Genomic DNA, 27368 nt, shown 5'->3' with positions numbered 1-27368 from the left:
GTTTTAACTTTGTGGGGCTTTGTTTGAGGTGTTCCTCTTGTGGGAGTGAGTAACACCAGGCCATGTAGTAAGAAAGGAGTTTGTACATCAAACACTCTTGTCTGGCTGTGGCTGAACACAACTGCAGTGGGAGGTGGATCCAGACAGCCAGGAGGGCCCTGAACCTGGCGGGCAGCCTGGCTGTGCCCAGGTTGGAGGTGCCCAGCCCCAGCAGTGCTCCTGTGCTCTCCGCAGGCCGCTCTTCGTCACTGTGGTGTACCAGGGCAAGTGCTCGCACTGCATGCGCATTGGGGTGGCTGTGCCCATCTCTGGGACGGTGGCCAGGCTGAGGGAGGCTGTCTCCTCGGAAACCAAGATACCCACGGAGCAGGTAATGGGCTGGGCTGCTCATCCCTGCAGTGGGAGGGAGTGAGGGGGCTTTTGTCCCTTGTCACATATATAGGAATTGAAATTTGCTGCCTGTGGTTGAATGTGGGAAGCAGGGGAGTGGAAAATCTGGATCATGCTTTTCCCTGTGTGTTGGCTGCTTGAAACCCAGTGATATTGGAATAGCCCTCAGTGGAGTGTGCAGACCTGCCTGACCCCCTGGTGATCTGTGCATGCTGGTAGTGAGGGAACCATTGGGCGAGGAGTTCCCCTGTAGGAGGAGCTTCAGGAAAGCTGTTGGATCCCACCAAAACTTCCCCATGTGTTGCCTTTCCCCCATCTTCTCTTTTATGGCTGTCCTTTTCCCTGTTCCCTGCAGCTGGGTAGTGCCAGGATGTTTTGAGGAATGCCATCCCTTAGCAGGAAAATCCCAGCTGAGAGATGGGGTGGCTCAGCTGGAGCAGGCGCGGGTGATTTGATGGGTTCTGGTTGGCCTCTGCTGCCTGCAGATCGTGCTGACGGAGATGTACTACGACGGGTTCCATCGCTCCTTCTGCGACACCGACGACCTGGACACCATCCATGAGAGCGACTGCATTTTTGCCTTTGAGACCCCAGAGATCTTCAGGCCCGAGGGCATCCTCAGTCAGAGAGGTGAGTCGATAACTCCGCTTAATGCCCACCTCAGGTGACTAATGAAGGAGGCTTGTGTGGGAAGAGAATAAGAGTCCCACAAGCTGTTGATGTTCTGATGTATTGATTTCAGCTCTGACTTTGTCCAGGCTCGTTCCAGAAGATTTAATAGTGTTGTCAACTGGGAGGTTATCAAGCAGTGCTGTACACTCCTTTCTGCCTCTTCTCAGGGCTGATGCTGCAGGCTAGACTGGCTTAATGTGAAAATTCTTGTCAGGCTTAATTTAAAGACCTTCTAGGGACCAGATGAAGCCACTGAAATTGTGTTACTTAAAATCAGATTTCCAGTGATGAATAAACAGTCTCAGGAATGAACAAATACTTTCTCTTTCCAAGCTCAAACCCCTTGGCCTCTCTGCATCTCCCCTCAGTGAAAGGGAATCGTGACATCCTGGGAGATGGAGCATAATCAAAGGCAAATTTTATTCTTGAAAGTAACAAGTAACAAGTTGGATTCCTGGCGCTTTAGTTTTTCTTGCAGGCAGTAAAAGCTGTGAGTGGTTGTACGAACTGCTGTGAAAAATCAGGTAAGGGAGCGTTTGCATATAATGTCCTTCTGTAAAGAAATAGTTACTGTGAAAGGTAATCGCTCTTTTGAAGCCTTCATACAAGTGATGAAAATGCTTCTGATTCTCTGCTCCTCTGCACTCTAAGGGAGGTTTCTTGAGGGCGGCATCAGGGCACTAAAGGCAAATGACATAATAAAACATTTCCTTTCTCCTAATTTTTCAGGAATACATGTGAACAATAACCTGAATAACTTGAAATGTGGCACTGAGCACTCCCGAACAATAGCTTACTCTCAAGGAATGGTGAAGTCTGGAAAACTGGAACAGTCCTCTACTAAACCAGCAGCAAATGACAAGATTGTTTTGCTGGTGTGTAACAGAGCGTGCACTGGACAGCAGAGCAAAAGGTGACTGGCAGCAGATGTTTGGAGTTACTCTTCTGGCTGCTTCTTAAATTGGCCTGGGTTTTACTCTCCTATAGTGCAGACAGCAAGTGAAGGAGCAGCAGCTTGCATCCCAGCTCACATCAGGTGCTAAAGAACATGCTGATCAAAAAGCATTAATGGATGGAGCAAAATATTTCTAATTTTGGTGAACTTCAAATAGTGCAGTGTTAGTGGAAAGTGGCAAATGCAGCCTGGCTGGGAGGACACACCACCCTCTGTAGAGCTGCCTGGCTTGAGAGCAGCACATCTGACCAAACCCTGTGATGGGTGGCAATTTTAAACTGGAGTCAAAATAGGGATGGGGTGAAGTGAGAACAGCCATGGCAAAGGCATTTGTATCATCTGCAGCCTGGGAACTGCCTCTGCCACTGAAGCTTCACAGGAAGCTCTCCGAGGCAGGTCACAAAGCTCTGCAGCCTGAAGCAGCCGCTGGGGCACAGAGTGGGGCTGCAGCCCCTCTGAAGGGCCCTCTGTGGGGGCAGCCCTAACTACATTGCCTCAAAGATAAGCCCCTCTCCTCTGGAGACAAATTTCTAAATGCCCTGTTCGGGGAGCTGTGCTGAGCTCCATAGGTGCTGAGACGAGGGGAGGGGGAGAGTGGCATTGGCAGAGTTTGGGGATCTGATTGCTGAACAGGATAATCTTTTAATTGCTCCCTCAAATGCTGCTTCTTCCCATAGGTTTGGCTTGCCCTTTGTGTTGCATTTGGAAAAAACAATTGCTTGGGATATTCTGCAGAAAGAAATTCTGGAGAAGATGCAGTATTTCCTGCGGCCTGCAGCCTGCTTGCAGGTGAGGCAAATGTCCTCTGTGGTCACCGCAGAGGAGCTGTTGGGTGTGCAGCCTCCATTGCTGCCCCTCACCCACTGTCAGCTCCTTGGCATAGGGATATTTATACCTTGTACTTTTGCTTTTTCATGTCAAACACATGTTCTAGGGTCAGCCAGTGCCAAAAGCAGTTTGCACGTGGGCACGTTGGGTTGAAGCCCCTGAGGTGGCCACTGCTTTCTCTGTTGCAGGTTTGCCCGTTCAGCTTGCGAGTGGTCAGTGTCGTGGGCATAACGTACTTGCTACCTCAGGAGGAGCGACCCCTCTGCCACCCAACAGTGGAAAGGTGAGCTGGCCCTCGGGTCTTGGGTCCTTCCCAGGAGTGGAGAGAGGTTTGTCAGCTGGAAACTCGATGTGTAGCTGTGCAGAAAAGGACAGTCCTGGTGTGGATGTGTGGAATGGACTACAGAGGCCGGAGGAGCAGGGAAACAGTGCAGGAAGCTGTGTCAGAATAGCTCAGTTGTGTGACATGCCGTCTGGAGTCTGTCCTCCTCAGAAATGGAGAACAGAATGAAAATATTTTTAATTTTTTTTTGTGCCTGTTATTCTTTAGAAATGTTGGTAGATGCCTGTTCTGTAACAGGTGTACAGTACCTTGCAGAACTCGCTGAATGCATTTGCCAGTTTTGCCACGGGTTTTGCTGTGTGAATTCCTTTTACTGCTTTGCAAACTTGAGCTGTGGGAGTAGAGGAAGGATGAAGGGCTCATAGAGGAAAACTATATGCACATAGAAGATAATTTAGGCTTCAGATGGAAAGATGGTCTGACTCCTGTCTGCTCCTCTCTGCAGGGCATTGAAGTCATGTGGACAGGGGGGAACCGCTCATGTGAAATTAGTGGTAGAATGGGACAAAGAAACTAAAGATTAGTAAGTATAAAGTAAAAAGCCTTTAAGTGCGTTCACCTCACGAGCACTGCTTGCAGCTTGCGTATGTGAATTGTGCACCCTTCGGCAAACAGATCCCTCAAACTCCAGCTGTGCCCAGACCCTGTCTGCAGGGACAGCCTGGGGAGTGGGTGGTAAATGTGGTGTCTCCCTGATGCAGCTTGTTTGTGAATACGGAAGAGGAGTATATTCCAGACTCTGAAAGTGTCCGCCAGCAGAGAGAGCTTCATCATCAACCTCAGATCTGCACTTTATCTCAGTGTTTCCAACTGTACACCAAAGAGGAGCAGGTAGGGACAGACTGTGTAGCACAAGACTACTTACCTGTGCTGCTAATGGAGTTCCTCTCTTACTACTTCTTTCACAGGTGAGGGAAGAGTTGTTTGACAGCTTTAAAGCTCTGTGGCTGTTGAGTTCTCTGAGCACTGGGCTGTAGAGGGAAGTGCATGTCCCCTTTGTGTCTTTGGAAGGACACTCTGCAGTGTGTAACTGTGCCATTCAGACTTGGAAGGACGAGGATTTCTAGGGAGCAGTGAAGTGTCAGAGATGATATCCAAAGTACACCTTTCTTTCTGTTCTGATTCTTTCTTTGTTGCTGGTTTTCTTGTGAGAATACTCTTTCTCAGGCTGCTAAGCCTGCCTGCTTTTTGCCTTGGTTTTTCCTTCTTCCCCACTTCAAAGGGACCGGTGTTTATAAGGTGCAAACAGCTCCTCTGCCCAGCAGCACTGGCTGAATTCTGTCTCCTGTGTGAGGCGCGTGTGTATCTGCTTGTCACTGGTTTGAAAAACGTCATTGGGAACCCTGCTTTTCCAGTGAGCTTGATAAAGGCTGGAGAGGAATGAGGTAGAGGGATCAGTGTCTGCATTGGGCCCTGGGGCAGCAGAGGAACAGTGGTGTGATGAAAGCTGCCTTGGAATTTGAAAACCAATACCCACTCCTACCTCTTCCTTGTAGCTTGCCCCAGATGACGCATGGCGGTGCCCACACTGCAAGCAGCTGCAGCAGGGTAGCATCACACTGAGCCTCTGGACCTTACCTGATGTTCTCATCATACATCTCAAAAGGTTTAGACAGGTAAGGATGCCTGCAGTGTTGCTGGAGGACTGCTGCAAAGCCAGGGATTGACCTGAGTAGACCCCCCCCTCTTCAGAAGCAGCTGTTTTGCCCTACACGTTCCTCTCCTGGGTTTTGTTTTCCCAGCTGTGGTGGCCTTGGGCCACTGCAGCTTATGCTGTTCTCTGCACGCAGGAAGGAGACCGAAGGATGAAACTTCAGAACATGGTTAAATTCCCCCTGAGTGGCTTGGACATGACTCCTCATGTTGTGAAACGCAGCCAGAGCAGCTGGAGCCTGCCATCGCACTGGTCACCATGGAGGAGACCTTATGGCCTTGGGAGGGATCCTGAGGACTATATCTATGACCTGTATGCTGTCTGCAACCACCATGGCACCATGCAAGGGGGACACTATACAGGCAAGTGTCCTGCAATGTTGTCTGTGGTGGAGCCTTTCACAGAGAAACCAGTTCTATTTCTGTATGGAGTCAGAAGCCCTTGTGGCATTCTCGCCTGATGGAGGCAGAATGCCACAAGTAACAGAAGGTGAAGTGAATGGAGCCACCTCAAATATTGTTGTTCTGTTCTGAGCAGTAATGTTGGACAAAGTCCTGAAATGTGAGATGTTTATTGTGTTCTGGCAGCCTCAGGCTCCCATCTTGCTAGTCAAACTGGAAGATGATGCATGAATAAATCAGTTCCTTTCGTTCTCCTCTGAGTCCATCGTAGCAAATAAGGTCATGTTAACTATCATACAGCAAACTTGAGAGTAGTAGGAGTGAAGAAAGTCTCACAGTAATATATTATCTCTCAGCATATTGCAAGAACTCTGTTGATGGCCAGTGGTACTGCTTCGATGACAGTGAAGTTCAGCAGCTTTCTGAAAGTGAAGTCTGCAAGCAGACAGCTTACATCCTGTTCTACCAGCGACGCACAGCGATCCCCTCGTGGTCTGCCAACAGCTCAGTGGCAGGTAGGCTCTGCTGGCACTGTCCAGGGGTGGCTGTAAGTTGTCTTCCACAGGTAGTTTGTCTTTCTGAGGAATTTTCCGCCCAGCTCTGCTTAAGCCCCCACTCTGTCCCCCAGAGCCCAGCAAGCCTTGTCCAAGTCTGTGGATGTGCTTAGAGGCCATGAGAACCTCCCACCTCTTCTGCTAAGGCAGTTGTGGCAGGGAGGCTGTGGAGATGGGGGAACTCCCCTTCACCCCAACCGTGGCTCTGCTCAGAGCTGCCCTTGTCAAAACCAGGACATCAAAACGTGACTGGCTCCTTCCCTGCGGCAGCGCTGTCGGCCCCAGGGAGGCACCAGTAGCGCACGTGTTGGTGGAATCCAGGGTGAGCTGGGGGCAGGTGCACACTTGGTGATCTGCCTTTGGAAAGGAAGGGATTTTTGTGGTGGTGTGGTGGCAGCTTAAGCACTGCCTGCATGCTGGTATTCACAGCACACTGGGACAAGTTGCAGTTATGCCTTTCTCTTCTGACCACAAATGATCCATAAGAGTAAAGCCCCATTCCCTTGGCGGTGTCTGGATGCTGTGGCCGTGCTGGCCAGCTCCAGGCTCGGGTGTGTGCCGAAGGCAGAGCAGTGTGGTACGCAGCTGAGTGCCGTGCCCTGTCCCTGCAGGCTCCACGAGCTCGTCGCTGTGCGAGCACTGGGTCAGCCGGCTCCCTGGCAGCAAACAGCCCAGCATCGCCTCGGCCGCCTCCTCGCGCCGCACCTCCCTCGCCTCGCTCTCGGAGTCCGTGGAGCTCACTGGGGAACGGAGTGAAGATGATGGTTTGTATCAGTGGAGGGGAAACTGGGCCACAGCAAGATCCCTACTAAAATAGCTGCAAAATCTGTGGTTAAAAGGGACAGTTGCTCCCAGCAGCTGGGGGAGGCAGGTGCTGGGTTGATAGGAGCACAGGTGAGCTTCTCTCTGGTATGAGAGGATGGAGGAGAGCAGGGCAGGAACCTTTCAAAGAAGGCAAATGCTATCAATGAAACCTCTCAATCAAGTTCTTGTGTTTGTGTTTTCTCTGGGTGTCACTGCAGCACCTTGGCAGGGAGGCTGACACAGTGCTAAGCTTAGCAAAGGCACTAATTGGCCGCTGCTGTGCTGCTGGCTGCTGCCAGGGAGTGGGGAAAATTCAAATTCACTTGTTGCGAGTAACTCTTCAATTCCTGGCTTTTCCTGGCTCCTCCACACAGTGCCTTGTAGTTTTTGAGAATGTGGAGCTTCACAGGTCAACTGGGGCATTTGGAAGCGTGTGGACATGTCCCTGCAGCAGCACTGTAACAGCTGTCAGATCTGACCATGGAAGTCACACTTCTAAAATGCTTAGTTATATTTTGAGTTTGTAAATACAAATGCATCACTTGATCTAGAGGCAGAAATCCTTCTTTGCCTTTCACATGATGCTCTGGGAAATATTCCTTAATACAGAATCAGAATCCTAGCTGGTGAACCCCTTACCAGTTTCAAGGACTTCCAAGGTGCAAACCCTGTGTTTGATGAGAAGAATCTGGGTTTTCAGTTAGAGGCTTCAGAGAGTTACTATTGGGTGACCACTGGCAAATAACTGTTTTTGGATTTCTTACTCAGCTTTTGTCCAAAAATCTGTGCCTGCAGCAGGCATGGAGAGAGACATAGTGTGGTGTGGGTGGGCTGTCTGGCTCTCGTAGGGAAATGTGGATGGGTGGGATAAAGCAACTGCAGGCTTGGCTTTCACATTAAGACCATTGCTTGCTTTCTCTGTAGGAGGATTTTCAACTCGACCATTTGTAAGGAGTGTCCAGCGTCAGAGCTTGTCATCCAGATCCTCTGTCACCAGCCCACTGGCAGTGAGTGAAAACGGTGTCAGGCCCTCGTGGTCACTCTCTGCAAAACTCCAGTTCCGCTCCAACTCCCCGTCACGCTTCTCTGGAGATTCCCCAGTGCACACCTCTGCTTCCACGCTGGAGAAGATCGGGGAGGCTGCTGATGACAAAGTCTCCACTTCGTGTTTTGGCAGCTTGAGGAATCTCTCCAGTAGCTACTTGGAGCCTTGTGACAGCGGCCGGCGAGAGCACAGGACGGCTCGCAGAGCCCCTTTGGCTGTCATGGAAGGGGCATTCAGGGAAGAGTCTGTTGTAAGGACATCTAGCTCAGACCTTTCAGATGGGTGTGGTAAAAGCTCTGTGCAGCCAGAGAGGAATCACCCTGCTCTGGATCCTTTTGATAACAACAATCAAATCGCCTTTGTTGACCAGAGTGATTCTGTGGACAGCTCCCCGGTGAAGGAGGTGAAAGCCCCTGGTGGGACGGGGCTGGCTGCAGAGAAGGCACGTGACACCCCTAAGAAGGGTCACAGCTCCAAGGGAGCTTCTGAGCCGGACAGAAGTTTGAGGAAGGGAAGGACAGTTTTGTCTACCCAAGAGACCAAAGTCTCTCACTCTTCTCCTCCACTGAAGAGTTCCCAGAAAGTTTCCCGGTCTAGAAGTAAGACAGACTCTTCTAGGGCCAGCGGGCGACATGGGTCTCCTGCTCCTGCTCAGGCTAGGAAGGATCACAGCGTGAAGCCGCTGGAGGCATCTGTCCCATCGGCACAACAGAAGCAAAAGTCAGGTTCTTCTCCGTCCTCCACAGCTGCCAAGAAAACCCCATCAGGCTCATTGACTAAGGGCTCTTCCACTGGGAAGAGCCGGACTTCCGACCGCAGCCTCAGCAGGGAGGGCTCCAAGATAAGCCTGGGGTCGGATAAAACAAGCGTTACCAGCAGCTCAAGAACGAGCTCCCCACGGATCAGCCACTCCAGGAGCGACAGCAGGGCCGTGGACAGCAAGCACGTGCGGAGCTCCTCCATGGCCAACCTGCGGTCTCCAAATGTTGGGGCGCGTTCTGGTTTGAAGAGGGACAGCAAGTCAGAAGAGAAGGGGTTGTCTTTCTTTAAATCAGCCTTAAGGCAGAAGGAGACCCGGAGGTCAGCAGACCTGGGGAAGACAACAATGCTCTCAAAAAAGACAGGGAGTGTCAGTTCCAAGTCAAGCAGTAAAAACATGCTGGAGGACAAACCAGAGAAAGGTGGTGTCCCACCAGCCTCTCAAACCAATGCCAACATTACTGCAAAAGAAAAACTTGTCTCAAAGGATGCCACACCCAACAAACATTCTCTGCTATCCAGTCGCAAGTCCAAGTCTTCCCAGCTAGATCCTGGAGTCCAGTCTCCTCCTTCCAGTGGCAAGCAGTCTGCTGACAAGCCACTGAAAAAATTACCTTCCAGCATGCAGGTGTCTGTACAGCCTTCTCTGGAACCTCAGTGAAATGCTGCAATCCAGGTGTCTTTTCTTCTGCTGAAAAGCTAATTTATTCTGAGCTCTTGGTTTTTTTTGTTCATGTGCCTAATGTATGTTTTGAGGAGAAGTTAACTGCAAGTTGTTAAAGCGCCTTTTGATTCTGCCGTCAAACCAAATAGCCACAGGCAGCCAGCACTGGTGCAAGTAGCCTAGCTGGAGTCATTGTTGAACGTGAATGCAGCTGTCCCATAGCACTTGTACAGGAGTCTCTGTTGAAAGTGCAACAACTTTCTACAGATTCGAGGGCTGGAATCTGACCCCTGGTTGTACTGACACTTGTGTGCTTTGTAGAGCTGTGAACTGATATTCCTTTGGTCTTGCTCCGAGTGGGCTGTGTCCACGCTGGTGTATGGCCTTGTTCCGAGCTGTGGAGGATGCGAAGGAATCTGGAGAGACTGCCGCTTCTTTCTGCTCTCAACCCTCTCTCCCTGCTCCCCTCCATTTTCAAGCTTTCTAAAGGGCAATATTTCAACACTAATGTTGTTTCTCAGGTATATACTCAGCCAGTATAGGAGGGACTAGCATTAGTGACGGACAGAAAGGTACCTGTGTGTCCGTGTGTGTGCGTGTCTGTGTAATAGATTTAATTTTTACATTCCAACAGAAGGAAGTTTTGTGTTTTTTCCATGAAATGTAATGTGCATTTTTTGTTGCTAGGTTTATGAAGAGTTTTGCTCTGTCCATACCTAAGGCAACCTCTGCCTTGTCCTCTAACTATTTTCTTCTGAAACACTCTACTAAGTGACAGAAGAAATCCCTGGGCAGCAGCTGGTGGCCAGCTCGTACGTGTGGAGAACTGTGTCCACACGCCTGGATGGCCATGATACTCTCAGGACCCTCCTGTTTAACTGCTGGGAAGCATTTCCTAATGTGCTCAGACCCTTATCATAGTGTTGTGATTAAGCCTCCATTATCTCCAGAGGTGATGTTTAGATCAAATGTGGTCCTGCCCTATCTGAGCATGCTTTGACAGGCCCCTTTGTAGGGATTGGAAGGGCCATACCCAAACCTCTGGAGCAGTTTTCCTGTTCTCCAGGGTGCTGTATGTTCCTCCCTCTGGCATGCTTGTCCCCTCCCTGCGGGTCTGGCTGCCACGTGTCCCTCAGCAGAATGGTCCCCTTCTTGTTTGGACGACAGCCTCCATCAGGGTCAAAACACTACATCTACTTCGTTTACATCCCCTTCTTACAGAGGAGATTCCTCAAGTTCTGTAAGATTCCTTCTAAGGTGGATTCCTCAAGTTCTTTTGCATACATGTGGTGTAATCTTTTTGTTTTAAATTCCACGGTTCGTATTGATGTGCTGCGTATCGCTCATGTCAGCAGCAGTCTGTCGTGTGGGTCGCGACGTGCTGGGCAGTGTGCTGGGCAGTGTGCTGGGCAGTGTGCTGGGCAGTGTGCTGGGCAGTGTGCTGGGCACGCCTTGTTCTGAGCCAGGTCTGTTCCTGTCGTGCAGTCCGATGGCAGAGCTTCTCCGGGTGTAGCTTGGGGCCAGGCAGTGTGCTCTGTGCTGTCAGTGTAACAAACTGGCCTGTGCCGCCTCCTCCCTTGCTGAGGTGCTGCTGGCCCTGCAGGCAGCCTTGACCCCAGGTCTGCTGGGCACCTTGCTGCTCTGTGATCACTTTTCTGCTCACCACACACTTGCAGCGAGCCTGGGAGACAAGGGCTTGGGGGTAGCTGGCACCTTGGGGGTAGCTGGCACCTCAGAGTGAGACTGAGCTGGGGGTGCCACAGAGCTGGGGTCGGTTGTGAGGATGAGCCCAGCTGCAGTGTCACCCTTGCCATGTCCCAGTGATGTCCCACTGCATCCTGGCAGTGCCTGCAGCCTGCACGTGTAACACCGTGCTGGGTGCTGTGCCCTGACAGTTCTAACCCCATCATCACTGTCCCCTCAGTGCATTCCTTCTCCCAGGTGTTTCAGTCTCATTTATTGCAGCAACAAGAAGCAAAGATTGCATTGCTTGCTTCTGAAATGTATGACTTGGATTATTCTTGGATTATTTTCTGTTATATCCAGCAGAGCAGATAAGACTTGCTTCATGTTGTAGTACTTAAATTACTCCCTGAAATGTTGATGTTGAAGTATTTGTTTAAGGTTTTATCTGTATTAAGGTCTTACACTGTCTTGGCTCTTCTCTTGTAACAACTCTTGTAGCAAGAATGTAATTCTGGTGGCTTATGCTGACTCGGGTTGGGATTTTTTAATAGACAGAACTAGTTTCTGTGCTTTTTACCATGGACATTTGTGAAAGGTTATTTTTATCAACTGACATTTTCTTTTCATGCCATCGCTCACTGAAGGAGTTTGAACTGGAAGCTGGTGTGTGGGTTTTGAGGTGGTTTTGCTCCTGTGCTGCATGCCTGGGCTGAAGGGAATTCAAAGCCATGTCCAAACTGGCATTTTCACTGAATGCCAGTTCAATGTTTGTATCTGGGGCAAGAGAATGGTCCTAGGAGCTCCCATTTGGACAGAAGGGGAATGGAGGTCTGGGTGTTCCAGCAGCTGATAAAAGCAGTTGAACCTCTGCAATCTCACGAGATGTAATCATGCTCTCTTTCCCCATAATTCCTGATGGGAATTGCTGCCAACTCCAGCACTATCTGTTCTTTGTATCCTGCCAAACTGGATTTCTCTGTCCCTCTAGAACAGCAGCTCTGGTGCACAGGCTCCTTACTCTGCGGTGGAGCACGAGTGGGCAGGAGGGGCTGCACTGTCAGTGCCCTTGTCTCGGAGAGAGTGGGATGCTGCTCCTCTGTGATGGGTTTTCTGCTCAGGAGGGCTTGACTTGCTGTGTCCTCAGGCAAAACAGTTTGACTTACAAGGGTGCACTGGAGTGTTGGTGAAACATAAGGCAGGCACTGGGCAAAATGTGCAAGGTGTGCGCCTGTGGTCCCTGGGAAGCTCAGTCCCTGTTCCATGGTCTTTTTGTAACAGAGCACTTGGGAATGCAGCCACTTTTCACTCTGCACCTCTGCTTGTTGGTGTCACAGATCTTTGGTAGTAAATAAGCTTCCTTGCACGGGAGGGGGTTGAAGGGTGTGGGTCCAGGAAACACTGTTCACTGTGAGTGTCAATCCAAGCCTTGTTGCTGTTACAGTCAAGGCTCCATGAGTGATGTAAGGTAAATGTTTCTGAAACTAAATGTAGGTTATTGCAGGCCCTAATTCAAGGGATTTGGGGAAATGCCACATCAGTCTTCTCTCCTTGCTTTAAACCAGACTTTGCTTGGCCCTTTCAGGTATAGGAATTCTTGTCCGTGTGTATCGTTGTCCAGCTGTCAGCATGTGGCATGGTACCAGGGAACACTCCAGACAGACATCTGCCAAGTCCTAGATGCCAACACGACAACCATACCTGGCTGGGGTGGTGGGGTCTGGGACACCTGTGCTGAGAACCTGGGAGCAAAGGTGTACAGGGCAGCCTCACACTGGTGGGGAACAGATGGGAAGAGGGAAGTTCAGCAGTGTCCCTGCTCCCAAACAGCTGGGTGAGCTCTAAGGCAGAACAGGCTTCCGGGCATCGTGTTTTCAGTCAGTTTTGGGTTGGACTCACCTGTGCCAGTGTGTGTGACTTGTGTTTCACCCCACGTCCCTAGTCTGCCACTTGCTCCTGCTCCTGCAATTGGCCCTCTGGGCACAGGAGAGCAGCGCCTTCATTCCAGTGCTCAAGTCCTACTGGAGTCACCTAGAGACTTTTTTTTACCCTTTTTGGGCTGTGTCTTTTGGATAGTGTTTAGTAGTATTCAAGTTACAAGCACATTTTCAATGACGTGTATTAAAGAGGCACCTTTTATTTGTATTAATCACATTTGATAGACAATTTGGTGCCTGCAGTTCTCTGTAACTTGTAAGTGTCTCACTTTGGGTGTATAAATTGTTAACCCTTTCAGACTTATCAAATATGGCTTAATAAAAACAAGATGCTTAGGATAGAAAGCTAGCAGCTTAATTGCACTTCTCCCACTGCAAGTGCCCTCATCCGCCGTCGCTGCAGGGGTTTGCTTTCTGAAGCCAAAACTTGAGCATGACTAACCATTTTTCTCGGTGCCAGGCAGCTTGCATGGCCCTGCTGTCCCCGATGCATGTCCCTACTAACTATGCAAGCCTCTAGCCCAGCCGTGGCTGTGCTCAGCATTGGAGCCGCTCCGTAGGCTCCGGAGCACCGCTTGGAGTCTGTGCCGCTGCCTGGTGGTGCAGCTGCTGCTGGCACACAGGAGCATGTCCCTGGGTTCCTGCTTCCTTTGCACATCTTTGACTCTTTCCTTTGCAGGATTCTGCATTACTGACAAGGCTGGAGCATAGCGTAAGGTCAGAGGGATCGGAGCGGGGAAACAAGAACAACTGATTTCTGTTTTGTGTTGTTTTTTCTTTTCTTAGCAGAGCAGTCCCAGTCAGGGTTCTGTGTGTAGCCTGCCATTCCATGGGATGTAGGCACGCTCAGTGCTGTCGGGGGGCAGGCAGCTGTGCTGTCAGGGGGGGCAGGCAGCTGTGCTGTCAGGGGGGGCAGGCAGCTGTGCTGTCAGGGGGGGCAGGCAGCCGTGAGGGCACTCACAGAGCTGCTGTCGAGTGTCTGTGCAAGGGGAGCAGCTCCCATTTGTTGATACTGCTCTCTGGGCTCTGCCTGCCTTCCCAGGAGAGCCCCAGCTGCCCATGGAGGTGACTAGGCTTCCCTTTGTGCTCCAGAACCCCGTGGTGGTGGTTTTGAGCCATGTCCTGTTGGATGGCGGGTCCCACTGGGGTGGCTGCACTGCGTAGCTGGGGCAGCCCGTGAGGGCTTCTTGGTCCTTGGCCCCATGGGCCTGGTGCCCTCCCCTCCATCAGCCAGCACAGAGGGGATTTGGATATGACATTCCAAATAATTCTACTGTTGGTTTGGTTTGTTTTTTGGTTTTTTTGTGGTTTTTTTGTATCTTTGTCATTTGCATACTAATCCAAAAGAATTTGGCAGTATCTGATGTTACTTGTGGAGGGAACTGAAATTTAGTTTTAATCTGTGGTGAGATGAAAGTCCTACATGTTTTTCTCAACAAAAGCACCATAAAGCAGTTAGGAGCTTTATTTTGTAAAAGAAAAGCACCTGAAGACTTGTACAATGTCTGTTAGGTCTAAAGGCTTAGGGACTCTTCTATTTTTATAAAGGCGATAGCACTCAATTTATCTGCAAACAAGACACAGATTAAAACTAAGTGTAACTGGCTCACTCGGCCCTACAGCACATGCACGCTGGCCTCAGGCTCGTGTGGCATTTGTGAGTGCAATAAACCCCTTTGGAGGTGCTCTATTGCCTTGGGTAGGGTGACACAAGGGAATCCAGGCCACAAGTGGTTCCATTATTGTCCTGTGGCCTTCCAGGTATGAATTTGTACAGATCTCACCATCTGTGCCTCACCATTGGTTAAAATTGAATTTTAAGTCCTGTTGCAAATGCAGTTTCTCGTCTGGACACAGTGTCACATTTTACACTGGAGTATCTACAGTTCTCAAACTGCATGTCACATCACTGTACCTGGTACAGGGACGTGGGGTTTGCCCACACCTTTGATATTCTCCTCTGTATTTTAATGTTTTTGACCTGTACAGTAATTGGAAAGCAGGCTGTCTTTACTTGGGGTTGAACATTGTACCATAAATTTTAAATTATTTGAGGACAAGTGCATGAGACTGTGTCAATGCCTTTTATTATTTATTTGTATGTTTTATTATTCAAGGTGTATGCACTTTTAATATGCAGAATTTATATTTTTATGTTAAAAATCGTTTTCTTTCAGAAAGAAGAGTTTGAATATGAGGAATTGGAATTAAGTGCAAAAAGGGGAATATGTAATAAAATACAATAAATTTATTACTAGGCATCCTGCCTGAGTGAGCGTTTTTCCAGGCTGCAGGCTCCAACCTTGCCGTGTTCCTGCTCGTGGGATGCTCTTCCCTGCCTTGCTCCGGGCATGGGATGGGGGCACAGGCTTGGAAACCTTCCCCCTGTGCCCTGATCAGGGCTCCTTTGGGGAAACCCAGATGCCTGGGTTTGGGCACAGACCTGTGTGCTGGGGCGGGAGAGACACGGGCTCCTCCCTTCCCCCACGTTGTCCCTGATGCTTCTCTCTCCACAGACCATCAGCCCAGGCCCTCGGCGCTCGGCCACGGTCCCAGAGCGGGTGCGGGACCTGCACCAGGGCCTTTGTGCTGGTGAGTTTGGTCCAGGAGCCCTGTGGGCAGGGGGATGTGATCTGGCTCCTTTTTGGGGTTTGGGGGTTCACACCTGCCTAGGCAGAGGTGGGGGTCTTCTCTATCTGCCCTGTTGTGCCTCATGTCTGGGCTCAGCCCCCCGCATGAAAGGGCTTGGGGGGCCTCCCACCACTGGACCAGTCCCCTGCCACCCCCAGCCCCATCCCTGCTTGCTGCCCACCAGCTCCTGCCACCCACAGCAGCGAGACCAAGCTTCCAGGCAGAAGGGTCCTTATGGACCCAAGCCCTGCAGCATTTGGGGCCAGAAGACCCCCAGCCAGACCCTCACACCTCCAGAAGCCCCTCAGACTGCCCCTGCCCACAATGTGGCCAAAGGCTTGTTCCCTTCTTGCTGTCACCAGACTCTGGAGGCTTGAAGCTCCTCCAGGTCTGTGCTAATTAAACTCTGTTTTTCCTTCAGCAGGGTGTGCAGTGGTGGCTCTGGACCCAGGGGAGCGTGTGGCTGCCAGATGGGAATATGTGGATGGGCTGCTCCTGCCCCCTGCCCAGCGAGGATGAGGATGGAGCAAGGCAGGAGGAGGATGGGCTGCTGCTCCCAGCTGCTGAAGGGGAAACCTCTGTCCCTGGTGTGTCATCTGTAGGTGACCCCCTGGGCTAGGAGAGCTGCTCCAGCTGCCGTGGCTGCAGGCACCATGCCTGTGGCTGCTGGGCTACCCAGTCTCAGGTCAAAGGGGGTGCAAAATGCTTTAGTGGTCCAGCGTGTCCTCTCAGCTGAAGAACAGGGAAGAATGGAAGACAATGGGGTTGGAGCTCTCCGAGGGCATTTCCACTGCAGACTGTGATCCTCCTGCTCCATCGAGCCCTCGGATTGGTGCAGCAGGGGCTGGGTCAAGCTTCACAAACTCACCTTTCAACACAGTTTTTGATTCGCAAGGTTTTTTCCTCTTCTCCTCCCTCCTCCATGCATGTTTTTGCATGGAGGGGACTGTTGGCGCAGGTCAGCAGCATTGTTGGTGCATGCCCCGTGCTCCTTCAGTGCTCACCGAGGGAGGAGTTGCCCATGAATCCCCCTTGGTCCCCAAATCTCCTAATTGGCCATCCTGATCTCCCATTGCCCGGCTTTGGTTACAGAAATGCTGATGGTGTGTTTGCCAACAGCTGTGCTGCATCACCTGTTGCCCCCACCAGTCCCTGGGCCTCTGGGGACACATGGCCCCCGTCAGCCCCTGCCATGCAGCTTTGGTCTGTGTTTCTATCCATCCTGCTGGGAAAGGCAAGCCAGAGCCAAGCCCCTGGGTGCTGAGCTGAGGAGCTGGTGGCTGTGCTGGGCAGTCACGCACATACCACGTACCAGAGGCATTGCTTCACTTCTTGTGTAGAAATGGGGATGGCAGATGTCGTATTAAATCATGGGGTCATCACTTATTTATAGGTGATTACATTAAAGAGAGATTAATATAGCCAAAGGCTTTGCAGAATTAATGTACTTGTGTTTATTATATTTGCCAACATTTCTCCAATCCAGCTGGGTTTTTCTGGCTGTGGGATTTAACAGAGAGCCTGCTGCTGTTCCCCAGCCTTGCTGGGAGGGAGCAAGAGGCCCATGGAAAACATGTGAGAACTTTGATCTCCGAGAGATTAATTTTATTGCCTCCCTCTTTCTGAGGGTCCATGGCAGGTGCTTGGTGCACAGTGAGGATAGAGCAGGGCAGGACTCAGTGGGGGTAAAGCTGTGTCTGGAGGGGAGCCCAGGGCTGGGTCTCCCAGATGTCATAATCCCACAGCATGGGATTATGCTGTGCTAAATTGGGATTAGATTACTGCAGATCTGGGCACAGATTTCTGACACCCTGGGGGAGATGGAGGTGTCCCTGGGCACCACTGGTGGGGGCATGCCAGGCATTCCCTTGGCCCCTGTGCCCCAGAGCCTGGTCTGGGGCTGGCGGGCACCCGTACACCCATACATAGGCTGTTGGTTGCCTGCTGCCAGCTCAGGGGGCATCAGTGGAGACCCTCTGCCAATGGATGAACCAGAAGAGCCAAGAACACCCCAGGTTTGGCTGGAGGAGCAGAACCATGTGGGAATGGTCACTGGTTGTGCCAAGCAAGGCCAAAGGTGCAGTGGACGGAGGTGGGAGTCACTGCAGCTGCCTGGATATTTATTAACAACTGCCTCTGAGAGCCAGAACAAAACCCAATCTTTGGGAGACCATCAATAAATTGTAACACATTAGGCACTGTCACCCCTACCCCTGGACTCTTAAATTTTGCTCTAATTGGAGTATTGCTTTTCCTTCCTCAGCACTTTTTCCCCTCGGCTGGGTATCGATCCTGGCTCTGTGGGGATCTGACCAACTGTTGGCAATTTATGGGAACATAAAACTAGTCTGTCGTAGAGCAAAAACCCAGCTTTTAATAAGAAATGCTGACACCAGCCTCTGGCTGATTCCCAGGTATATTTACCAGTTTACAGTGGGTACCCAGGTGTGGGGCTCAGGGTGTGATGGGGGAAGGGGACCATTAAAAGTCCCTCAGGCTGGGCCATATTGTGGGCAGGGGTGGCCTGAGTGGCTTCTGAAGGTGTGGGAGTCTCTTTTCTGGTCTCCTGTGCCCCGTCCCATGGTGGATGAGGGTCTGGCTGGGGTCTCCTGGCCAAAATGCCACAGGACCTGGGTCCATGATGTGTCCCCTCCTGCCTGGAGCTTGGTCTCACTGCTGTAGGTGATAGGAGCTGGGGGCCAGTGGGCAAAGCTGGGACTGGGGTTGGCAGGGGACTGGTGCGATGGAGGGCTCTGGTGCTGGGCATCCCCCCAGCCCTTTCACATGTCCTTGCTCCAGCTCCCCCTGCCCCTTTGCTGCACTCCTCTGGTGATGGGTGTTGGTGGCTTTGTAGGTCAAGGCTGGTTGTGGATTCCTGGACCTGTGGGTCATTGTCCTGCTTGTGTGTCCCTGCAGGTTTGGGGATGTGGGGCTCCCGAGGAGCAGGTCCCTGGAGCAGGTGGCCCCTGTCACTGTCCCAGCCCAGCCACCCCTGCTCTCCCTGGGCTGGATGTGCTGTCTCTGTCACGCAGTGCCAGGGGGTGTTGTGTTAGGTGTCTCAGTGCTGTAACAGCTGCTCTCCCTGCTGTTTGCTACCGTCTAATTCTGGTTTTATTGAAATGAGCCTAAATTGTCTGGGAATACATTAGCTCAGTGCCTCCCTGTGGTTCACACTCGGTGTGGATGTGAGTACCCCACAGACGGCAGTGCCTGTGCTCCCGTTTTTAATCTCGCAGAACTGGCTCCTTGGAGAAGGGGTGTGTTTCCTAATGGCCTTAACTAGTTTCCAGAGCTGGGATCAGACTGTCTCAGCAGTGGTAAGAGGGGCCAGGAGGGTTCCAGCACTGCTGCACAGCTCTGTGTTCCAGGCTGTAAATAACGCCACGTCCACTGGCGCTGCCCGGCTCCACCGAGGATACATTTGCTCCTTTAACAGGCAGACTGTGCTTGTTGCAAAGCAATTCCTGGAGCCCCTATGACAGTCTTTAACTGTTTTAATACTTTGCGAATGATTTATCGTGGGTAATAAGCAGATGACAGACTGCACTTCAAGGTATGGATTATCTATTAGAATCCATGTTGAAGGTGTTTGTGCTGACAGGCTCCTGCCAAGCAAGAGAAATACCTCCAATCCTTGTGTTACAGGAGGAATCAGCAGCTCCTGCCACAGCTGGCAGATAACCCTGTTCTGTTTGCTGCTTTGGTGACAGGCGGCACCGATCCTGCCCCTGCACGGCCGCTGGATCCAGCGAACCAGGGCTCCTGTCGTGCCTGGTTAGGAGGGGCCTGGTGCTGGTTCCCCCTGGCACTGGATGGATACATGGGCTGTGACATCTCCTCTCCAGAGTCCCCCTTGTCAGGGAGGGAGCAGAGCGGCTTCACTGCTTTGTGATTTGTGTGGTGGGGCTGGTCGTGCCGTGGGACCTGCTGTGCTCCCCACCCTGCACACCCTGCTGTGCTCAGCGGGCCCAAGGGAGGTGCTGGCTGCAGGACATGAAGCTCTTTGCACTTCTTAGTGCCGGCTTTGACCCTCTTTCACACCTTTTGCAATTGGTGCTGCCTGTCCCAGCATGGCACAGCCAGTCTCTGGGGCCAAGTGGGGGGCCCTGTGGGCTCAGGGTGATGGTGATGGGGACAGTGTCCCATGGGGACCCCTCGCTCCGCTGTGGGGGTGGGTGCTACCTTGTTGCTGTGCTGGCTTCATTGCAGCTAGATTAATGCTGGTTATTGGGATTTTTTTCACCTGAGTGTTTCAGCTTCTGAAACCAGCTTCAGCCTGGATTTATTACCTGGCAAATAAATACAAGTGCAGGTTTATTTTGCCTCCTTGTTCATCGGAAAGGAATGAAAATGTAAGCAAAATATTAAAAATAAAATAGGCTCAGTTTTACTTTAATTGACCTTTGATTTTTAACTTAATACCTTCCCATGTTGCTGCTTCAACCTTTAATTTCTCTCAGTGAAGTGGCTGTGTTCAATGATTCATTCTGTCCTGAGGCAAAGCACACACTGTAATTGGTTTTTAACTTCCTGGAATGTCAAAGCCAGGATTGAAATTTTACGTATCACACCACCAATTCAATACTGGCTTTAATAATAATGTTGCAGAAAGGGAGGCAGATTTACAGCTGTAGAAAAATGTAATCAAATTTTGAGCCCGAATGCAGTAAGTCCAAATGCTAGTTTTCATTTAGAAGCTTGTTAGATAGATGTGGCATCACCTGAGTAGTTCCCAGCTCGTTTCTGCTGCTCTGTGCCACAACTGTGGGAGCCAGGGGAGGTGGGAGGGCTGGGAAAATGGGGAGAACTGGGGAACCTGGAAGGACCAGGGGGGCTACAGGGCCCCTGCTGACGGCGCTGCCCTGGGCTGGGCAGAGGCAGCCTGGGGTGCCGGCTGCTCTGGGGTACCGGGTGCCCCTCATCAGTCCCTGGGACAAGCCGATGGGAAGCAGGTGGACGGGAGCCCCTCACGATGGCATCGGCCCAAGGGTCCACCCTGGAGGAGCTGCTCTGCCTTCGGGGGGGCTGCAGGGGAGACACCCCTAGAACACTGCAAATGCCAAACAGGTAATCGATTTTGGCCAATTAACGTCTGATAAAAACTAATAACCCTCCTCTCCCTTTCTTGTTATTGAATGACCTCCAGCGATCCATTAGTTTAACAAATGATATGCAAGTGTTCAACATGGCTAATGACTCTGGATTAAACCCGCTGACACCTAATTCATCAGCGTGCCCAGCGCCACAGTGCCCATTGCACCGCGCTCTCCATCACTGCTGCATTCCCACCGCACCCATCGGCGTGTCCCTGGCACCCCTGCATGGAGCCAGGCCCTGCGTCCCCTCTGTGCTCTGGCCAAGCCACAGGTGCTGGGTGGGACCTGCAGCCCCGTGGTGCTTGGTCCCAGTGCCACGTGCCCGTTGGCAGCAGGCTCTGTGCATCACCCCACTCCAGCACCCACCCTGCTGCCCGCGGCACTGCGCTCCCTGCTCTCTGCTAGGCTGTCCTAAAAAGCTAACTAAGCTGAAATTATTTTCTTTCCTTGGAAAAGCCTTTAAATAATGTATCGCCCTCACTTGCTGTTACTAAGTCTTTTAAAAATCCAGGGGCCTTTTCCTTCTCGCTTGTCTATTGCGTCTGTTTGTTGCAGGACGTGAATTACCCTTGGGAGAGTCATTGGAAATTCCATCTCAAAGCCACTGCCCTGGCTAAGGGTGTGACCCTATAGCTGTGCCCATCAGGTTCATCCCCTGTAAGGAGCAGAAGCCCAGGCTGAAATCCATCCCCAGGTGCTCCAGAGGAGCCATTTCCCACCCACCCACCGATGGCAGCCGGGTGCCTGTGATCCTGACTGGCCTCACAGCTCCTGTCCTGCATTTGGACGGCAGCAAATTGCAATGAAATTGGAATCACTGATAACAGGCCCTGAAACCGCCTCTGGAGAACCCTGCCTCCTGGGAGTGGTGATACAGAAGTGCTGGAGCAAGGATAATTAAATTAGGGGGACTGTCAGCACAGCAAAGATGTCCTATCTGGAGCAGTGAGGGAAACGTTTTCCTTTCTGTGCCAGCATTGGATGGATCCTCATGTACCCTGTGAGATTTGAAATATTATAACCAAAATTTGCCCAAAATTTATCAGGGCTCTGCTGAGGTCCTGGAGCAGAAGGCTTTGGAATGGTGGTGGCTGTTTACAGGGGCTGAGGGGAGAAGCTCCCAGCCCAGTTTGTAGCAAGAAAAGCTGAACAGCCCCAAAGACACTGGGGAGAAGGATGAGAAGGGCTCTACTGTCTTGCAGGCTCCCATCTACCAGTGCCCTGTTACCCTGGCATGTGCCCGGCAGCTCCGGCCGCCCTCTGGGAAGAGCTCCCTGCGCTCAGGGGCCGGTCCTGCCCACCAGCTGCCAACGCCGGCCCCGGGACCGCTCCAACCCCGGCTTCAGCCCCGCTCCTTCCTGCAGGGTCCGTGCAGGAGCCCCGCGCTAACTGGTGCTATCGGCAGTGCCGGCTGAGAAGGGTGTTGCAGCACCAGGGCCGATCCCTATTGATTGCAATGGCTGCTAATGGTCTTTTTCATACAATAAGAGGCTTTTGTGGGAAGAACTTAATCCAGTCCTATCGCCGGGTGAAATTGCACTGCTCACTGCTCAGATTTCCAGGATGTGAGCTACTTTAATAACAGAGAGAGTTTTCTCTAATACATTTAATGCTCCCATATTTTTATGGCATGACAGGTCCTATCCTAACTGTGCTGTTGCAGTACTGGGAGCGTGGGAGGCTCGGGCTCTGCTGGGAGCGAGGGAGCTGTGCTGGCACGTGGTGGCTCATGGGCACCTTGGCCACCTGATTGCCACTGTCACCAGCTGCAATGCCGAGCCCCACCACAGCCACCAACACAGGTTATTGAGCTGATGACGAGGCTGGTGCTGGAGATGACAGAGCTGTGCAGGGAACGGGAACTCGGTGTTCCTCAGAGGCATTTTTTTGGTCTTTCCTGTCCCTGGCAGTGCTAGTCCTGCTGCTGGGCAGTTTGGTCGGGGCCAGGGGGCAGAGCCCTGTGCCAGGCAGAGGTGACAGGGACCATGGACACCTCTTGGGGCAGGGATTCCAGGGCAGGGCCAGGTCCTAGGTGCTGCAGGATGTGTTCTCCTGCAGGGCAGGCAGGGCATGCTCAGGGCAGGCAGGGCATGCTGATGTGGTGATGCAGATGTGCTTACCTGTGTTGCAGGCACACTCACCCTGCCATGCACACGGGCATGTGCCCAGGCCTCTGCCAGCTGCAGGTGCAGCAGCAGGGCCCGTCTCTCTCCTTGCAGCCGAGAGCAGAGCTCAGGGGTTGGCATGTGCAGTGGGGATTGGAGATGTGCTTCTGCCTTTGAACTATGTGTGCGGAGATATCTGATGGATTGTGATAGCCAGGATCAAAGGTTAGAAAATTTCTCTGTGCAACTTATGTAAATGAAGACTAATGAGGTTTTCATGATTACCTTTAATTAACTTTTCCACAGCTAGTGGTAGTTTATATGGCACAAGCTGGGACGGGTGGCACACACAGGTACACGCACAGCCAAACACCTTCATTAAAAAGTTTTTAAAAATGAATCTGCAGTATGCAAATTACCTATTAAATGCTCAAGAAGATTTTAAATGGGGAAAAAAGGCACAAGAAAAGCAGCAGCTCTGCAAGTCCTGTGATGTGGGCTGTGCTGTGCAGAGCAGCAGCGTGGGCTGTGCCATGTGAGCCAGTCATGCCACAGGGGACATGGCTGTCCTTGTGACCCTCCCAGACAGGCAGGTCTGGGGTGGCCCCGTGCAGGCAGCTGTGCCCAGTGCCTGGTGCAGGACATCCCTCCAGGCAGGACCCTCTGGTCCCAAGGGATTTCCAGGGAATGCTCCATCAGCTGTGGATGCAGGTGCAGGGTGTCCAGTCCTCCCTTTGGCCATCTCACTCCAACAGCATCACCTCCTGCTCTGCCGGTGCTGTGCAGTGGCTGGTGAGGATGAAGGGAAATGTGCCAGTGCAGGTGGGAGCTGTGCTGGGCTGAGGGGGCTGAGCTGTGCGGGTGCTGGGCAGTGTGAGAGCAGTGCCAGTGCCAGGTGCTGCCACAGGATCCTGGGCAGCCTGGCCATGAGAGAGGGGTTTAAACCAGTCAGAAGCAGCTCCTCTTGGAGCTTTCCTCCTGATTCTGAAGAGCTGGAACATGGCATCAGGCAGGAGGAAAACATGTATGAAAAGACAGCAGAGTGAATGAGTGAGATGGCTCGGACAACTGTATCCAATTAGCCTGACATTAATCCTGGGCAAACAGGTGGAAAAACCACTGCAAGATTTAATTAATGGGAGAATTAGAGCCTGGGAATATAAATTTGTGCCTGTCAGTGTGGTTGAGCAAAAGTAGGTCCTGTCAAACTGACCTGATTTCATCCTCTGATGAGGTTCTGGGTTTGGTGGTGGCACAGAAATAACAGCCTCTGGCTTGTGTTTCCCTCAGTTCTGTGATGCCCTGGGGAAAGGGTGATAAAAGTGGATTAGAAAACGGGGGCTGAGGAACTGGGAGGGAATGCTACCACCGTTGTTTCCCAGCCAGGGGGTGGTGGCAGCATCTTCCCAGGGAGCTGTGTCCTGCTCCGGCTGTGGGAGCGCCGGTGCTGCAGTGTGGGGGGCATGGGGGGCGTGGGCACTCGGCAGAGTGGGCAGAGTGAGTGGAAGAGAGACACTGATCCTGCTGCTCCAGGGCAGCGATTGCCCGGCTGGCATGGCAGCAAGCAGTGCCCTCCCAGCAGTAACCACTGGCTCTCCAGGGAAATTGCACGTGTGCAGAAAATGTCAAGTTTGCTTTATTTACCCAAACTATTATGTGAAGATAATTCTGAGTGTAGCAAAAGGAGTGAAAACTGTGCCTAAATCTCTGGTGCCCTCGCAGGAGCAACCATGGTGTCCACGTCCACAGCCGCATGTCACGGCTGGAACAACTCTGCCCCGTGCCAGAGCACCCGCTGGTGCTGCCGGCTGGAGGTCACTGCCTGTCCCAGCTGCCTGGGAAGATGATGGGCAGTCGGGCTGCAGGAGTTGCTCAGCTCCAGCACTGAGAGTAACTTTTCCAATTTCCCCCTAGAAATTGTTTCTGTCAATATTTTAATTTCATTTGGGCTGAGCAGACGGAGCAGAGGCAGCGCATCCTGAGCAGATCATTTGTCTCCCGATCTGGATCTCATCAGGGTCCCAGCATGTGGAGGATGCCAACAGCTCCTCACGGATGTAACCAGGGAGCCAGTTGGGAGGATGGCCAGAGCAGGGGAGGACTGAGTCCTGCTGCCCCTTACACCTTATGCCCTGCTGCAAGGCCAGGCTCCGGGGCAGGATGCATGGGCAGGTACCCACTGGTCCTTTCTGTGGGACCACTGAACTCCTTCAGCACTGCACAAGCACCATCGAGGCCGGAGCCCAGCTCATCAAAGCCCCACGTGGCAGAAGGTGCCAGGGGGCTGGAGCACCGTGTGGCCGGGCAGAGCAGGAAACCCCTTGCGTCTCCTCTGCTCTCCAAGGTGACTCCAGGGGCCATCCCTTCAGTGAGGTGTGTTTGTCTGGGGAGAGGAACAAGGTCTAACCAGATGGCAGGGCTAATAAATTGCTCAGGAAAGGCAAACTAGTACATGCAGCCCATGTCTCCTCCACGTCTCCATTGCAAAGTGCCAAAAGAAATTGGTCTCAGGAATTGTTTCAGAGAGGGTAATTTCTGTTTCCCAGTTGCTGTCATACATTAGAAATATCTGAAATGCCTCTGGTTGGTTTCCAGTGGTGAGGAGCAGCCAGGGGCTGCCATGGATGAAGCACTAAAAGAAAATAAATTAGCCTCTTGCACTCAGCCCTTCTCACCGCCAAACCACGAATGACGAGCGGCTGCTGCTTAAGTAACGTCCAGAATAATGAGCAGAACAAGATCTGCAAGGGAATATTAACTCAAAGAAACATTTTCTCTCCCTTTTGAAGTTTGCTCCAGCAGCCCCTGTCCTGGTGTGCAGGTGAGCCAAGTCCCATTGGAGCTGGCAGGGATGGGTGCTGGGTGTCAGTGTGACTGTCCTGCAACATCCTCTGCCCTGTGCCACCCATGCCAAAGCCCTTCCCTTCCTTTCCTGTCCTCGATCCCATGACAGTCTGCCTTCTCCTGGCTTAGCCAGGTGCAAACTGCCTGTGCTTCCCATAGCCCCCAAACCAGTCACCTGCAGTCAGGGGAACCAACACACAGACACCGGTTGCTGCAGTGCAGCACCACTCACACTCCCACGCACTCAGCCCAGCCCTGCAGCCAGGGAAGAGCTTGAGGAGATGGGAAAAGGCCACACTGGACTCTGAGCTAAGCTGTGTGTTTGCAGGCAGGCTGGCCCACACTAATTTAAGTGAGTAGCTGGAGAAGCCAGAGCTTGTTAGTGGCCATGTGTGAGCTCCCACAGCCTGGCACAGGGGTGAGGGGAGCCACCAGCACCAAGGTCCCCTGTGGCAGCTCCATGGGCACCATGAGCCCACCTGTCCCCTGGGCTTGTCCTGCTGGTATTCCCAAAGCCAAATTGGTATGTTTGTCCAGTTCCTTACAGAAATGACCCACTTCTGAGCCCTGCTGTGTTGAAACAAGCATTTTCAGGAAGCTCATCCCTCTGAAGATGTAAACCAGCAGCACTCTTGAATTTCAATTCCTTTATCTCCTCTGGCTGGCTGAGTCATCCAGGGAGCATTCCCTTGATGTATGGCTCTGTGTGTATACATTATACAGGGGTGCAGTTTGGAGAAGTGCCTTGTTTCCCAGCAGTGATTAATGATGATAATCTTCCCTCCCATTGAGCCTGGGAGGTACCTGTTGCAGTGCTGCGATCCCCAGAGGATGAACGTGCACTTAATGTGTCACCACCAGGAAAACGAGGTGTCCTTCTGCTGAAAAAGACACGAAACAAACCTAAATGGGGCTGTAAGTTTTCTTTGTCATTTCCCTATTTCCATCCATCCCACATATGTGAGCAACAGGAAAGAAGCCGTTTCACTGTGCTCTCCCCAAGGGAAATACCGGGCTGTTTTCACCTTAAACTTCTCTGTGGACGTGATGGAGCAGTTGGTGCTGTTGGGGCTGTGCTCCCATGTACACAGTGCTGGCAGTGCCACTGGGAGGGTGACAGCCACAGCCTCACCTGGCAGATGCAGAACATCCTGTCCTGGATGGTGACAATTGCTGCAGGGGCCTCGGGGACTGGTGTCACAGTGCTTGGCTGCTCCAAGGGAAAGAAACACCCTGGCAGCCCCGCTGGCATTGTGTGCCACCAGTTGCTCCTGCAGGGCTGTGAGGCCACAGGTAGGATGATCCCTCAGTGGCTGCCCTGGCTGAGCTGCTGTGAGCAGCAGGGTGGCTGTTGCGTTAATAATTTGGGCTTGCACTCCTGCCAGGTCTTCCCCATCTGGCTTCCTTGGATTGATGTCAATATGAGATCTTCTTGCTCCTAATCCTTCAGGGTCAATGCAGTGTTGAGGGATCTGCCACAGCTGCCTTGGCTCGTTGTGGGCTCACTGTGTGCCTGTGAGCACACAGAGGCCGTGGGGAGCACAGAGCCTGTGGAGAGCAGACACAGCCCATGCAGAGTGCACAGAGCCAACGGGAAACAGGCTGTCTGGCCCCAGAGAGCAGTCAGGGTCTCTAGGATGGGCTCCTTGGGGCCAGGCTGGTGTGCCCAATGCAGAGGGAGAATCTTGCCATGCTGTGCTGTGGAAGTGAGACCACGGCGTGTCCAGCAGGTGCAGGTCTGCTGGTCCCAGGGAGGCAGCTCTTGGCAGAGGCAGCCCTTGGCAGAGACAGTCCTTGGCAGAGTCTCTGCCTTGGCAGGCTGTGGGCGCAGGAGCAAGGGCTTTAAAATGCTTGTGTTGATCTGGGAGAGGCAGTGCTGGGACAGGGACAGGCAATGATTTGCAGGGGAAAAGGGAAATGACAATATTCTCCATCAACATTATTATAGCTCTGTCCCTCAGGGTGGACAGCACGAGAGCCATGAGGGAGGTTTTCATTTGCTT

General features: G+C 52.1%; 1 protein-coding gene across 17 annotated transcripts in view; it reads left to right on the top strand.

Annotated features, from left to right (window-relative positions):
• Nucleotides 1-16759, top strand: part of USP31 (ubiquitin specific peptidase 31) — a 30667-nt gene extending 13908 nt beyond the window's left edge. The window contains exons 5-19 of one of the 17 annotated variants that reach the window (XR_007904252.1): nucleotides 235-370; nucleotides 876-1020; nucleotides 1792-1975; nucleotides 2695-2806; nucleotides 3034-3128; nucleotides 3634-3711; nucleotides 3890-4019; nucleotides 4685-4804; nucleotides 4979-5204; nucleotides 5600-5758; nucleotides 6409-6561; nucleotides 7526-9081; nucleotides 13369-13406; nucleotides 15206-15281; nucleotides 15742-16759. Coding sequence is in view for 3 of the 17 variants with exons in the window: in XM_051785590.1 (XP_051641550.1) it covers nucleotides 235-370; nucleotides 876-1020; nucleotides 1792-1975; nucleotides 2695-2806; nucleotides 3034-3128; nucleotides 3634-3711; nucleotides 3890-4019; nucleotides 4685-4804; nucleotides 4979-5204; nucleotides 5600-5758; nucleotides 6409-6561; nucleotides 7526-9066 (3079 nt within the window). In the remaining 14 variants the exon portion in view is untranslated. Of the gene's footprint in view, nucleotides 1-234; nucleotides 371-875; nucleotides 1021-1791; nucleotides 1976-2694; nucleotides 2807-3033; nucleotides 3129-3633; nucleotides 3712-3889; nucleotides 4020-4684; nucleotides 4805-4978; nucleotides 5205-5599; nucleotides 5759-6408; nucleotides 6562-7525; nucleotides 14951-15205; nucleotides 15282-15741 lie in introns of those variants that run through there. The other 16 variants (XR_007904173.1, XR_007904205.1, XR_007904177.1 and 13 more) reach the window with 16 other exon arrangements.
• Nucleotides 16760-27368: the final 10609 nt, after the last annotated feature.

This window comes from Manacus candei, unplaced genomic scaffold (assembly GCF_025592945.1).
Source record: "Manacus candei isolate 608988 ecotype Guabito, Panama unplaced genomic scaffold, ASM2559294v1 h1tg000002l, whole genome shotgun sequence".
In the NCBI taxonomy this organism is placed as follows: domain Eukaryota; kingdom Metazoa; phylum Chordata; class Aves; order Passeriformes; family Pipridae; genus Manacus; species Manacus candei.
The sequence above is the reverse complement of the archived record's forward strand: the minus strand, read 5'-3'. Positions and strand labels throughout refer to the sequence as shown.